At 32.4% G+C, this 15,292-nt stretch overlaps 1 protein-coding gene across 3 annotated transcripts; it reads left to right on the top strand.

The window, feature by feature from the left end:
* The first annotated feature begins 5,882 nt into the window (after positions 1-5,882).
* LOC129287424 (putative E3 ubiquitin-protein ligase LIN-1) lies at positions 5,883-14,102 on the top strand. Of its 3 annotated transcripts, XM_054923574.1 has the most exons (16): positions 5,883-6,943; positions 8,106-8,327; positions 8,429-8,496; positions 8,576-9,739; positions 9,847-9,991; positions 10,150-10,398; positions 10,563-10,671; positions 10,747-10,869; positions 11,200-11,324; positions 11,402-11,518; positions 11,846-11,977; positions 12,068-12,190; positions 12,576-12,686; positions 12,772-12,918; positions 13,360-13,605; positions 13,806-14,102. In XM_054923574.1, the coding sequence occupies exons 1-16, from the start codon at positions 6,128-6,130 to the stop codon at positions 13,821-13,823; spliced, it is 3,915 nt and encodes a 1,304-aa protein (XP_054779549.1). In that variant the 5' UTR covers positions 5,883-6,127; the 3' UTR covers positions 13,824-14,102. The 3 variants fall into 3 exon arrangements, with proteins under 3 accessions (XP_054779549.1, XP_054779548.1, XP_054779547.1); XM_054923573.1 differs by having other exon boundaries at positions 5,885-6,943; positions 8,109-8,327; positions 10,563-10,869; XM_054923572.1 differs by having other exon boundaries at positions 5,885-6,943; positions 10,563-10,869.
* The last annotated feature ends 1,190 nt before the right edge of the window (positions 14,103-15,292 follow it).

The raw sequence follows: 15,292 nt of genomic DNA, 5'->3' as shown, positions 1-15,292 counted from the left end.
AACAATGTATTGTAAAATTTTCAAGAAGTTTTATTTACAGGGAAAATTCTATTGAAATTTCTATAAAAATATTGAAGCTTTTGTTATAATGATTAATATCAAAAGCATTAAAATTTTAATATAAATTCAATTACATTTTAGAAATGAAATAAACTTTCGATTTGAGGATTATGGGGATGTATGATGTTGTCTATACCTCATACCAATCACTTTCTATTTTTGGGATGTGACAAGCACTATGGAGCGCCAAAGGGGTTGTCACTTATAAGCTTGTTTTTTTGTACCATTGATGATGATTTTCGTGGAGATGTGGGGATTTCAGGTGACAATGTTGGAATTCACAGGCGTTTGGTTATCACTAATGATGATAACCCTTTTGTCGATGTGTTCCAGAAAGAATATGGTGCATGAAGAGCCTACACACACACACACGCACAAATACGTATTGTCCAAGTGTAATGATCCATTGTGAGTAAGATCATGTGCAGCAAGCATGTGCTTTCTGATAAAATTATGCTTCAATTACTGTGTGAGACGATTACAATGGAATGAGGGGGGGGAGAAAATAGAAAATAAAAAGGCTCTTTATATCATCATCACAGAATAAATTTATATTTATAATATATAACATGTTATATTTTTATTGGATAAACTGTAAATGACATGATTCATTGGGTTTATATTAAAATTTTTCCAAACACTAATATTGTGTTTGGTAGAAAATGTTATTTTCTCCTGCTTCGCAAAGGAGAGAAAAAACGAGAGGGAGAGGAAATTGAGAGGAAAATTACATGTGAGACTCACATATTTTTTACTTCCAACTTTTTTCTCTAAATATGGAAAGATTTTAAAAAAAAACTTAGTTTTCAAATTCACCCATGAATCTTTTCATTTCCTACCTGTTGCCTCCCTCCATTTTGATTAAATTTCCCTCCCTTTTTAAAATTTAGATTATTATATATTTAATAATATAATAAATAAAAATTAAAATTGAAAAAATATTTTTTTTTGCTAGCCGTCAAATAAAAGAATTTACAGTTTTATTTTTATTTAATTAGTAACATATAATAAAAGTTATATAAATAATATATTAAAATATTAAATTTTATTATATACAAATATATTTCTACAATGAATAAGGTTATTTTTGTCAAAATTTTATTTATGTTAATCTTTTCATCAAAATTTTTCCATTGTCCACGAAATAAATAATAAATAATTTTTTTTATTTTCCTCTCATGTCAAAGTCTTCTCGCCTGTCGTTTTTCTTTTTGTTTTTTATTTTGTTTTGTCTTTGTTTTTGTTTTTGATTTTTGCTCGACGCTGGGATATGATGCCTGCACATGGAGAAAAAATATGCTTCCTCCAGTCTAATTATCTTTCCTAGTTCCGTAATTCCTATAATACCAAAAGACAAAATCCCTAACTCCATTCATGTCCTTCTTTCCTCTGCCGCCGTGACTGTCTATGTATTCAAATATATATATATATATATATATATATATCGAAATTCAAATTAAAATTAGTTAATATTATAGAATAATATCATATTTATTTTCATTAAAAAGTATGAAATATTAAATTAAGAAATAAAAATAAATTTGCATGAAGGTACGGTAGATGCGCGGAGAAACTATTATAAAAAGGTGATTAAAAAATATGCGTAGAATCATAGAATGCAAGAGGAGCTAGATTATTGCTAGAATATCAGAAGTAGTAAGAGTCAATGAGAAAGATGTGTACTCTGCATATTATGTTTTGAACATCGAACGAATAAGTCGATGCATGACCTGAATCAAAATACAGAGCAAGGCAGCGCGAAACCTAAGGCAACTAACTTATATTCTTTATTTATCCCAATCAAAAAAACAAGACTGAAGACGATAGAGAGGGGCACTTAAAAATCACACACACACACACACACACACACACACACAAACAAGCTGCGCGGAAAGAAACGTAGTGGAATTTACGTAGAATGCTAGCTAGTATGGATTTTTTTTAAAAAAAAAAGATTGTGAAAATTGATTAGTTTATCTCAAAGTCTTAAGTTCAACACCTGCAATATGAAATTGCATTAAATAAATAAGAGTTAATGAGCAAATTATTGTCTGAATTTTAGGTTCAATAACATCAAAAACCTTAAATTTGTTTATTGTGAAAATTATTTCCTCAACTTTTAAAAAAACAATACAATTTAGTCCCTATTATCAACAAAAATTAACTTTAATAGTTAGTTGACCATAAAATGATAAAAAGTGGACTTTAAAAATTATAAAAAAGGATCAATTTTTTTTATTCTTTCATGTAATTTTTTTGGTCTTTATTTGCAATTTTCAAGTCCTTTATTGTATTTTTTTTCACTTTTTATATAATTTTTGACATCATTTTTTGGTCAAATAACAGTCACAATTAACTTCATTTAATGGTAAGGTCAAGTTGCACTATTTTAAAAGTTGAGAGAGCAATTTGCACAAAAAAATAAATTCAAAATCTTTGGTGCTACTTAACCTAAAGTTTAGAGAATAATTTACTCATTTATTTAATAAATAATTAAATATACCAAGAGCATTCTTAAGATATTCATGAGGTCAGTCATTGTTGGTTATAAAAATCCTACAAGGGTTCGGATTAATGTAAGTGAGAGGTGATATAATACTCCACATTTTCCAAAATACTAGTCAATAGAACAAAAAAAACCAAAAAAAAAAAAAAAACAAGAGAAGACGCGTGGGAGAGCTCGCGGAGTAAAATAACAGAAATCGTACAACTTGACAGTGAAAGTGAAAGCGAGGAACACGGACGGATTGAAGCACGGCTTCAATTCAATGCGATGAACATGTGATGATGTGAATGTATTGTTCCTTGTAACGGTCAATTTGGCCGGCAAGGCGGCCTACCTGGGTTCCTCCACACTTCGAAGTCAATGAAATCTCCAAAATGCCCCTCATCTCTTCTGTTTTATGTGGGATTAATGGTTATTTTCACCTCCCAATTTTATCCAAAAGATAATTAGGGATTCTAAGTGTAACTATTGATTAATTTGACATCTTAATTTTAAATATCCTTTTAACTTTAAAGATCCTCTCAACAATTAGTGAGCTTTATATTATATTTTTAAATATTTTTATCATAAAATATTTGAATTGAAGGTGTTCATTGATTTTTCGAATAAAAGTTGAGGAATAAAAATAATTTTCAATAAAAATATTTACAAAATAGTAGGAATCACTAATGATTAATAAACATTAAATATTTTTATCAAGATAATAAAGGAGGGAATATTTAATGTTGAGAGATAAAAATTACCCATAATTGAGTTTAGAGTTCCTAATGATAATTTGGTAAGGTTAGGGAATAAAAATGACCCTTAACTTTTTTATTTATAACTTATAAATAGTATAAATAGTTAAAAGTTTTTATATTATATAAAGGTTTGTTGATTTGAAAACTCACATTTAACCATTGAATATCAATAAATATATATGATTAAAACATAATAAAGATATAATTTAATCAAATAAAACATAATGAGACTATTACATTTTCCCCTTCGAGCCATCTTGAATATTATTTTGAGAGGTGAAAATGAACAGGTATTATTGTGAGGTATGATACACTTCCAATTATTATCATTGTATATACAAACTACAATTCATAGATTTTATTATCACCTTCTTCTAATTTATAGGATTTTGTTCTTTTAAAAAGTAATCTCCCTTCCCTCGCGCAGAGAGTTAATCTAGTTTTATAAAGAAAATAAAAAAGGGGCCTAACACATGAAATATGTATATACCAATATATATAAAAAATACGAACAAAAAAATTATAAACCATTTAAATTAAATATAAAGTGACGTGTCACTATTGAAGTTGCTCAACAATAATTTTCTTTTGTACATAAAAATTACTTCACTGGACTCATATCATAGACTTGAAAAAACAGCTTTAAATATTTAGGGTTTTAAAAATTAGATCTATTATTAAATAGGACGATTCCTTGGTTCAAGAGTTAATGGTTCGATTGAGGTCAAATCATAGTTGAACTAAATGTAATTATTTTAATATTTTTAATAATATATATACATCTATGTCACAAAATTAGTTCATGCAAAATCATAAAAACTAATATTTTAATATATTTTATTTCATCCACTTCATTTTTTATAATATAAATAGCATTTAATAAAATTTCCTTGATTATCCAAAAAAATTAACATTTAATGGTATTAATGTTAATCTTTTCATCAAAATGTTTGCATTGTCCATGAAATAAATAATAAATAATTTTTGTATTATCCTGTACTCCTGCTGCTTCTTTTCACACTTTTTTTTTAACGGCTCCTTTTTAATATCATGACGGACGTCGCTTCATTGCTTTCTTTCTCCATGCTCTATTATTTAATATATTAATAAAAAAATATAATTTTAGATTCTTATATTTTACTCACATTTGCTGTTTATCCTACACTTTTTTTAATGTTTTAAATTTTTAAATTTTTATTTTTTAAAGTTTCAAGTCCTTTCAAGGTAAGACCTTTTATTCAGACTTAAAACACTGAAAAATAAAATTCAAAGGACCTAAAACATCAAAAAAAAATGTAAAAATAATAATAAATGCAAGTAAAATATAGGGACTAAAGTTATGTTTTCTTTATATTAATAATATAATAATGGGATGCTGCACATGGAGAGAAAATATGCTTTTAATATCCTTCATATAATAACAAAAGACAAAAAGCCCCCAACCCCATTTTCTCCTTTCCTCTGCGGTAGGAGTGTGCATGTAATCCGATTGCTCGATATGCCCGCCCAAACCCGATAAAATTTTGCCCAACCCGGCCCTAAAAAAAGTTGCCCGACATGACTTAGGCATGTTTGGACAGGGCCAGGCCACGGGCAGGGTAGCATGCCCTACCCATTTGGCCCAGCCCGGGTACATTAATATATTTTTTAAAGGGTCAATTATATATAACTATTAAGACTTAAGGAAAGACGGAAAGAGGAATTGGGAAGAAGTTTTTTGTAAATTGAAGTCTACTCTGTGAAATTATTTTTTTTTTTACGATGCTCCAAACTTTTGTAAAATTTATTATTTTTAATGGATTATTGTAGCTATTATTTTGGATTGCATTATGAATAATTTTACTATGTGTCAAGACTTATGGTAGTTTTATATTTCAAGTTAGATGTTGAATTATAGATAATTGAATATCATAGCTGTTATTTTGTATTTATAGTTTACATCTTTATGAATGTTATTTTGAGTTGATGGGTTGGGTCATTGTTGTTGATTTATGATAGTTTTATTTAAAATTGATGGAAAGGGAGATTATCTGATGGGCAAGGCAACCCAAAGGTGTCCAACTTGCCCTGCCCAGCCCAAGCTAATAGGGCATCTTACGAGCAGGGCTGGGCAGCGGGTTATACTTTTCAGCCCATGCATCCTTTGGGCAGGGCATCGAGCAAGGCCTTGCCCAACCCAACCCAGCCCATGTGCACCTCTACTCTGTGGCCGTGGCTATCATTTTGAGGCTCTTGGCATCAGATGATTTCATGGTCGAACAGATAGTTTTGTGACAGGAAAGACATACCTAAGGTGGTGGTTTATTATAAAATCTCTTTTTTTTTTTTCCTTGGTTTTTTATAAATATCTTTTCTTTTTTCATCTTCACATTTCCTCTAAGCCTCTTCCCTCTTATTTTTTCAGCTTGAATCTCTTACACCTCTTGAACCAGTCATCCGGTCACCTTTTTCGGTCTTCTCAGTTTGTTGATCAGTTTACTGATTCTTGACCGTTTCAGCCAGTCCATTGTTTTGAACATTAATTGGATCATACCAATGATTGATTTTCGATCCAACCGGCCGGTTGGGTCCCCTTTTAAAAACATTGTTCAATATTAAATAGTAATATTGCGGGAATAATTCTGGCATGCATATTTAAAAAAAATGCAAAGTGGTCATATCAGAGTCAGTCGTCTGCCCGTCCTTGCTGAGACTTTTCGCGCCGGCAAATTGAATTGCTATTACCGATACTAATGAAAGAAGCCTCCAATATTGTGACTCCAAACTCCATTGTCTTCATCCTCCAAAGCCTCTCCTTGCTCCTCTCGCTTCCACCACCGCCATGTCCATCTCAACCACCACCAACACCACCACCACCACTTCTTCTCAGATCCTTCAACACACCTCCGCCTTCATCTCCGACGTCCTCTTGCATTCCCAGCTCCGACGCCGCCTCATTTCCACCCTCCTTCGTGAGTCTCAAATCTCCAGCCAAATCACCCTCAAACACCTCAATCTCGCCGCCAATACTCTCGATAATGCTATCTCTGTCTCCAATCCCGCCATTCGATCCTCCTCCCTCAACCTCGCCGAGAAGCTCCTCCTTCCTCTACCTCAAAACCCCGTTTCCTCTTTCCTTCTCTCTCTCATATACATGATCAACAAGCGCCAACTTGAAGCCGCCTTAAGTCTTCTTCAAACCTTCTATTTAAGCCCTTCGTTGGCCCGATCGGAAATCGCTCCGATTCTCTACGAGCAGCTGTTTTCTCTCCACCTCCTCCCAGTTTTCCGATCCTTCGATGAACAAAGAGCGAGAATACTGCCATCTACATCAGAAAATTCAGCGCGCTACCCAGACGATTATTCAATTTCGGATGAATATGTCGTCTTGCCCTCCACGAAATCTTTGTCGCAGATGAGCAATGATCAAGCTTCAAAGCTAAGGGAATTGGAGAGAGACTACGAAGAGGCTATTGATGATAATTGCAGGATTATTGCCGAGTACTTCAAAGAAGTTTTGGTGAATAATAACGGGGACTCGTCAACCAGTCCGCCATTGTCGGTTCTGAAGAGCGATAGAGAAGATGCAGAAGTCGAGCATAGCCAAGGGGAGACAGCGGAAACAAGTGTGCCTTTGTTTAAGAACGGACGGTATAATGTAATGTTGTACTTACTTTTGTTATATTTTTCTAAGTTGCTTTTCATTTATACATATATTTTTGAAAAAATAACAATAAAAGTCTTAACAATTATATAAATAATAATTTAATTTTTTAAAATACTATAATTTTATTTAAATTTATAAAAAAAATTTATTAATAAATTTTAAATTAAAAAGTTTATTTTATTTTTATTGATAAATTATGATTTTTTATTCAATTCTTACAATTTTTTAAATAAAAATTATTATTTATTAAATAAAAATTGTGATTGGAGCTTATTATTGTGAAAAATTTTTTAATAATATAAATTACACTTGATAAACTGTAATTTTTTGTATAACTATTACAATTTACAGAATAAAAATTATTATTTTTTAAGTAAAAATTGTGATTGAGACTTATTGTTTTGAGAATTTATTTTTTAATAATACTATGGTTTATTGTTTAACTCTTGTGACTTGCAAAATAAAAGTTATTATTTCTTAAGCAAAAGTTGTAACTTGACTTGTTGTTTTGATAAAATAATTTTTTATTTTAAAATTTATTAACATAGAATGAAATTATGACATTTTAAGGGATTAGATTGTCATTTACATAATTTGAGATGATTTTATTATCATTTTCTCTAATTTTTATAAAGCTATTAATTATTTAATCAATATGATAAAGGATATACACATTACTTTTTTTAAAAGAGAAGTACAAATAGGGACCTCATAAAAAATTAATACTCTCTCTGTCCCAAATTATAAGGCAATTTTGAAGGAGTTTTTTCATCTCAAAATATAAGATACTTTGAGTATATTAATATTTTATTAAATACTCCAATTTTAATATTATCATTTCTCTCTTTATAATTAATTTTCATCATTTTTTTTCATTATATTAAATTATGGATATTTTGAGAAGTTTATATTTTTGTTTTGAAAAAATAAGGTTGTTAAGTGTATTTAATGAAGTTTATTAATATGTAAAATTTATTTAAAAGTATCTTATAATTTAGGACGGATGGAATATTAAATTAAAAATTTTAGTATTGAAACAGATATTAAAGTTAAAAACTTTAATTATAAAAAAAATTTAATTTGATATTAATTTTTTAATGGGATCCCTCCTCGACTTTTCTCCTTTTTTAAATTTTAATTTTTCCCGTGACAGCAGCCAATATGGACCGAAACGGCACTCTCGAGTAGCAGTTTCAGCGCCAAGTGGTTGAATGCACCATTTTATCCTCAAAGAGTCTCTCCTAAAATTCTCAAACACCAAGAATCTTCTAAAAATCTGTCCTTACCATCCCATTCAGACATAGACGCTGGAACTGAGCCTTCGGTGGATGAAAATATGCCTTGCTATTCGTCAGAATCTGAAGCAGAAACTGAGGTAATCGATACTTACAAGAAGAGCAAAATGCAATGCGGACTAAATTCACTAAGCTAGCTATAATAGTTTATGTTTTGAAGCAGTGAAGTTATGTCCCGTAGGAAAAAGACAACATGATGGTATCACTGAAGCCTCGACGAAGCCAAATCCAAGAATCAGAACCTGGACGGTATGCCATAGAAATATTCATTTATCATAGTTTTGTTGTTTGCTGTGTGTTCTCAAACTTGGATTCTTCATGTTTCTAGTTCCCCAGATTATGCCATGGCAGATTATGATCACCAGCCGCATAGAAACGAAAAATGTATGCCTCCCAAGGACTTTGTCTGCCCAATAACTAGCAATCTCTTTGATGATCCAGTGACTCTTGAGACAGGTCAGACATATGAACGGAAAGCCATCGAAGAGTGGTTTAACAGGGGGAACTCAACCTGTCCAATCACTCGCCAGAAGCTGCAAAATACCCAACTTCCTAAAACAAATTATGTGCTCAAACGACTAATTGCAAGTTGGAAAGAACAGAATCCCAATTCAATCCCATCTCCATCTCCATCTGACAGTCTACATGCTGAAACTGAAGTAGAAATCAAGTCAACAATGCCTTCAACTTCTCCTAATAGTGTTATAACACAGGCCAATGTTGATGGGATGATTCGTGAGTTACGACATGCAATCAACAAGCTGTATATGTCAGAGGTCCTCGAGGAGTCTGAGATGGCTGTGCTTCAAATTGAGCAATTATGGAAAGAAGTAAACCTGGGAGTGGATATCCAAAGCATGCTATCCAAACCTCCAATCATTAATGGGTTTATGGAAATTCTATTTAATTCTGTTGATCCCCAGGTGCTTCAAGTAACAGTTTTTCTTCTGGCTGAGATGGGTACTAGAGACAATGCTGTTATTCAGACTCTTACCCAAGTGGACTCTGATGTAGAATGCATTATGGCACTTTTCAAGAAAGGCTTGACCGAGGCTGTTGTACTAATATATCTTCTGAAACCTCCTACTACGACTCTTGCAGAAATGGCCATGCTGGAGTCTCTCATAACAGTTTTTGATAAGAAAGAGGAGGACTTGCTTAAGATGTGCATAAAGCCAAAGTCAGCTGTGGTACTTTTACTGGCACGGATTCTTGGAAGCAATGAGGAGAGAATTGCATCTTCAGTAGCCAAGACTTTGATAACTAATAGAGTAATTGGATATATAATTGGCAGTTTTCGAGCTGAGTGGGCAGAGGAGAGGATTGCTGCAGCAGAGATCTTATTAAGATGCATCCAGGAGGATGGAACTTGCAGGCACGTCATTGCTGAAAGAGTTGAGCTCTCTCCCATTTTGGAAAGCTTCGTTGGGGCGAATGATGCAGAACGTTTTAAGATAATTCAATTTTTTTCTGAGTTAGTCAAATTAAATAGGTAAATCTGGTTCATATATATCGTTGCGTTAAACATATTACTTTACTTTGTAGTTGATGTATTTTGGGCTCCTTAATAGGTTAATTCAACCTTTTGGTTTCCTTCAGGAGGACATTCAATGAACAAATCCTCCACATTATAAAGGAAGAAGGTTCTTTCAGTACAATGCACACCTTCCTCGTTTATATGCAGACAGCCCTTCAAGACCAATGTCCAGTTGTGGCTGGCCTCTTACTCCAACTTGATCTTCTGGTTTGAATCTGTCTATCCTTCTCGATGGAAATTAAGTTTGATTTCACCATACATATTAGAATGGAAAGGAACAGTTGCGTGATTGATATGCCTTAAAACTTGAGAAGCTGAAATGCTCTACTAGTACTAGGGAGTTGTAATCATAATTTTGTGTGCAGGTAGAGCCAAGAAAGATGAGTATATACCGTGAAGAGTCTATAGATACTCTTATTTCATGCCTCAGGAACACTGATTTCCCGGCTGCCCAAGTAATAGCTGCTGAGACAATAGTGTCATTGCAAGGAAGATTCAACTTCAGTGGGAAGCCTCTTACTAGAGAAGTCCTTCTTAAACGTGCAGGCGTTAATGGAAATTATAGAAATCTTGATCAGATGGATCATATCAGCGGAGAACTTGAAATGAATCCAGTATATTTCTCTAAAATCTTTAAGTACTGGGTTTTGAGTTTCTGATATTTGCCAGGCAAACGTCTTTTTTAATCTCGTATATTTGGTTTGGCATCCTGATAACAAAGATAATTCTTTTGGTCTCCTCATTTATTATTAATTTCTTTTCCATTTGATATCAACAGGAAGAAGAGAAGGCAGCTGATGATTGGGAGAGAAAAATTGCGTCCGTTTTAGTTAGCCATGAGTTTGGCCTCCTTTTCGAGGCTTTCGCTGAAGGCGTGAAAAGTCGAAGTACACAACTAAGTTCAGCATGCTTTGTGTCAGCCACATGGCTTACATACATGCTTAACATTCTACCTGATACAGGAACGCGAGGAGCAGCCTGTGTCTGCATGCTCAAGCACTTTGTATCTATATTAAAATCTTCTAAGGACACAGAAGATAGAGTCCTTTCTATGCTTGCTTTAAACAGCTTTCTTCAATACCCTGGTAAGTTGTATGAGCCATGTGTTTCTATTAGAACAAAAAGTTCTGTTTGAGAAATAATGAAAAGCAGGTTGACTACATCTGGAAATATGAAAAATAAGTAAGACACAAAATGCAACAAACTAATTTATGTCAGACTTTATTTATATAAATATTTTGGTATCTTTATATTTTGTTCCATGTCAAACAACTCTCCTTTTTCCATGTGCATAAAGCTCTAAGCCTCAAATTCAATTGTTTTACTTTATGTTGTTTACTGATGCATATAAGAAGGTCTGTCATTATGGTAGAAATTAAGAAAATGAGGAGCGTGCTTGACATTGTAAATTTCAGACGCATTGCTTGATCTTTCTTCCTACACTAAGGATGTCCTAAAAGGTCTAAGAGAGCTAAAGAGATTCTCCCCCCTTGCATCTGAAATGCTCAAATTTTTGGTTGAAGAGAATGAATCTAAAGCAGTAAGTTTTCTATATTATTAAATTGTTTTAAAATAGAGCCACTGTGTTAGCTACGTAAATGTTCTTGATTGAAACAGGGCATCTGGATGCATAAGGAGTTAATTCAGGTAGATTGCAGTGAGAATGGAGAAGTGTTGTCTGTCATTTGTCACAAGGATAAAATTTTTTCAGGTCATTCAGATGGAACTATCAAGGTAATTAAACTATTACAAATTTCTTGAGCACCTCAAATGATTTAAGTATTGGAAACAAACGACTAGAATAACTGAAATAATCAGTTGAAACTAAATCAATGTTTACTTTAACCATTGTTCATGTGATCAAACTAGCAATATGTAGTTAGTGGAAGTGCCGGGTTCATGCAAGACCCAGTTATGTTCGAACATGGATTTATGCTTAACTAAAGGGAATCTATTCCTGAATCTGGAAAAAAAAAAAATGTTATAGTCTAATTTGTCTAACAACTTTGTGCAATATAAAAAACTTAAGCTCATTTGACAAATTCTTTGTAATTTCTAAAGGTCTGGACAGTGAGGGGGAGCTTATTCCATCTGATACAAGAGACGCAAGAACACACGAAGGCTGTTTCAAGTTTGTCAATTTTAGAATCTATTGACAGACTGTACAGTGGTTCACTTGATCGATCTGTTAAGGTAATACCCTCTGCTTTCTCTTTTTTCCTTGGAGAAAAAACTAATGTTATGCTTTCATCTCAATAAAACTCTCTTTTCATTGACGACCAGGTCTGGTCTATCGGAAAGTCAGCAATACAATGCGTACAAGTGCATGACATGAAAGATCATATTCATAATTTAGCTGTAACCAACAACAAATTTTGCTACATTCCCCAGGGAAATGGTGTCAAGGTATTAAATGAAATCATGAATCCTTCTTCTTCTTCTTTCATCTGATGGACCACGAGTCTGATGTGACCACCCCTTAGCATGCCTGATCCCATTATAACACCCCACCAGTCTTCCTTTTATCAGGAAAAAGCCTTTCTGTTACACTAGTACATCCTGCTTGTTTAATTGCTATGAGTTACATTTTGCAATATTTTCTTTATTACTTTTCTCTATCTGATTCTTTCTTTAAAAAGTAAATGTCTCAGTCGGTTTTATCTCTGGTGAACTTAATGCTTCTTCTCCCCCAAACGAATGTAATTCTTATCAATTAGTTCTTATGTACTTGTGGAAAAAAGAGAAATCATTTATTCACCTAAAGTCTAAAACTAAGTTGTTAATTATTAAGGTTCAATCATTGCATGGAGAACTGAGGCTGTTAAACAGTAACAAATACATCAGATGCTTGGCTCTTGCTCAAGAGAGACTATACTGTGGATGTCACGACAACAGTATTCAGGTAACAAGTTTTAAAGAGTTATGACAGTCTTAACCACTTTGATCCTTTTTGCCTTTTTGAAAATAATACTTGTTTGAAATTTCAGGAGATTGATTTGGAAAAAGGAACTGTCAATACCATTCAAAGTGGTTCTAAAAGATTGCTTGGTAAAGCAAATCCCGTTTATGCCCTGCAGATACATGGTGAACATATATATGCAGCCAGTTCTACTCTGGATGGAGTTGCTATAAAGGTATCCTTCTCAAGACTATAATTTCATGACATATCACTACCATCATCTAGAGGAAATATTTAGAAGGACACATCAAAAAATTAAACAAATTGCCTCTCCCAGAGTCTCGTAATTATGTTCCAGTATGAAACTTCCAAGTAAGCAGTTAAAATGTTGCATAATTCCCATAATAAACATCAGTTTTGCCTCTAAAATGAACTTAATTCAAACTTATTAAATGACGATAATTTTACAGTAGTTCATAACTCAAAATCAAGAGTTTCATTCTTCTTTCATCACCCAAGAATTTATTTAGATTCTTGGAATAAACGGCAGTTCTTGTGCCCAAGGGTTGTCTAGAGTTTTGTAGCATGAAAAAGAATCTAAAGTAATTGAGATGCTGCTTCAGTGAATGCTGTACCGAAGTTAATCATTTAACTCTGTTTTATATTTGTATTCAAGATATGGAAAAAGTCCAATTATAGCATGATTGGATCACTTGTAACTGCTTCAGAAGTGAGGACGATGGCATTGAGCTCAGAATTAATTTACTTAGGATGCAAGGGAGGAGCTGTGGAAATTTGGGATAGGAAGAAACATAATAGAATTGATACATTACAGATTGGTACGAATGGTAAGATCACTTGCATGGCTATCGATGACAATGAAGAAATTTTGGTGATTGGAACATCTGATGGCCGAATTCAGGTATCCCTTTTCCCTTAGAATCCTGTCTTTTTATCTGAATGTTTATATTGACTATTAATTACAATTCTTTTTTGGATTCGATGTTTACTCATTCATGATATCTATTCACCAAGAAGCACACATAATTGCCTTAAACAATAGTGTTTGATCTTTGTTGCCTTGGCCTTAAAAGAGTTACTGAATCCTATGATAATTTGCAGGCGTGGGGAATAAACTAAGGGGGTGGTCCAAAATTTTCTTGCTGGAGACAAAAGGTCGTCAACATATCTGACCGAGATTAAATTTATTGAACCTTTGAAAAGTTTTTGTTTGAGATATATTTTGTAAGATGTACATAGCTTAAAAGTCTATACGTAGAGAAATGTCAACATAGCTTAAAAGTCTATACGTAGAGAAATCTTCTTCTTCTTCTTCTTCTTCTTTCATTTCTTCTGAGAGTCATGCTACGGTGTAACTAGTATTAAACAAGGTTATTAGCAGAAGGTGAAATTAAACCATGCCACGTATTGATCCGCTGGATAAACAATAACATCAACTAGTATAATATTATTAAGTGGAGTCAGCTATAGGTATAGTATGTTATTGTGCTATATTAACAATCACATATTTGAATATATTGTTTACTAAAATGTTCTGTTCAATAATTTTTTTGAGTGTTTTTTCTGTCTTCCTCTGCCTTTCTTTACAAAATTTCAAAGTAATTGTTCAACCCTCATTAATTACAGGTAATTCTAACATTCTTCTTTGTACATGTATAAAATCACCTTAAATGATTTTCTTTTTGTTTTCCATTGGAAATGATTTCTCCTTTTTCTTATTAGCTTGCAAATCGAAATTCTTTTTCCAACTAGCTTGCATTCAATTATCAATATGACGATATATTAGGATCTTTTTTTCTCCTTTGATTTCTTGTTTATTTTCTGATTTCTCCTCCCCAACTTCTATCACTTGGCGCCCATGCTAGGGTTTTAATTAATTTTTAATTTATTATTCACATTTCATTTCTTTTAATATAATTCGCCTTATATTCAGGAAAAAAAAATACGCCTTTGGCTGCTATGCAAGAGAAGGGTTTTGAAATATAGGACACAATAAATGAACTCAAGCTTTGATAGCTAGCTCAAGTGATAAATATGGGCTTGGTATATGTAGAGGTTAAGGATTCGAACACGCCTGATATAAAAATAAAAAAAAATAAAATAAAATGAAAAACTTACAATTTGCAGGTGACATCATCTCAATAATGCAAAAACATTTTTTTTTTACAATATCAATTATAATGCAAAAGTTTAATGGGAAAATATCAATCAAGGACTATTGGAGAAAATTTATATCAGTTAAAGATCACTTGTTGTCAAAACTTGAACTAATACTTACTGATTTGAGTTAATTTTTTATCAACAAGTATTCATTCAAGTTTTGACAGCAATTCATTTTAAATTAACAATAGTCTATTCAAGTTTTGACAATAATTAGTCTTTGACTAATATAAATTTTCTCCAACAAATTGTTATTTTCCCAAGCTTAACACATTCACCCCTTTACTAATAAAAAAGGACAACTGGAGGTCGGTCAATAGGGACATCAAGATTGTTATTAACAATAATTAAGTTGCGTTTGGTTTTTAGTTTAGAAAAAATTCATTTGTCAAAAGTTTATTTAATAAAAATTAGTTACTGCAATGAGA

This window comes from Prosopis cineraria, unplaced genomic scaffold, assembly GCF_029017545.1.
Source record: "Prosopis cineraria cultivar Desert tree isolate PC_DT_omini unplaced genomic scaffold, ASM2901754v1 PC12, whole genome shotgun sequence".
NCBI lineage: Eukaryota > Viridiplantae > Streptophyta > Magnoliopsida > Fabales > Fabaceae > Prosopis > Prosopis cineraria.
Note: the sequence above shows the minus strand (reverse complement) of the source record. Positions and strands in the feature narration are given on the sequence as shown.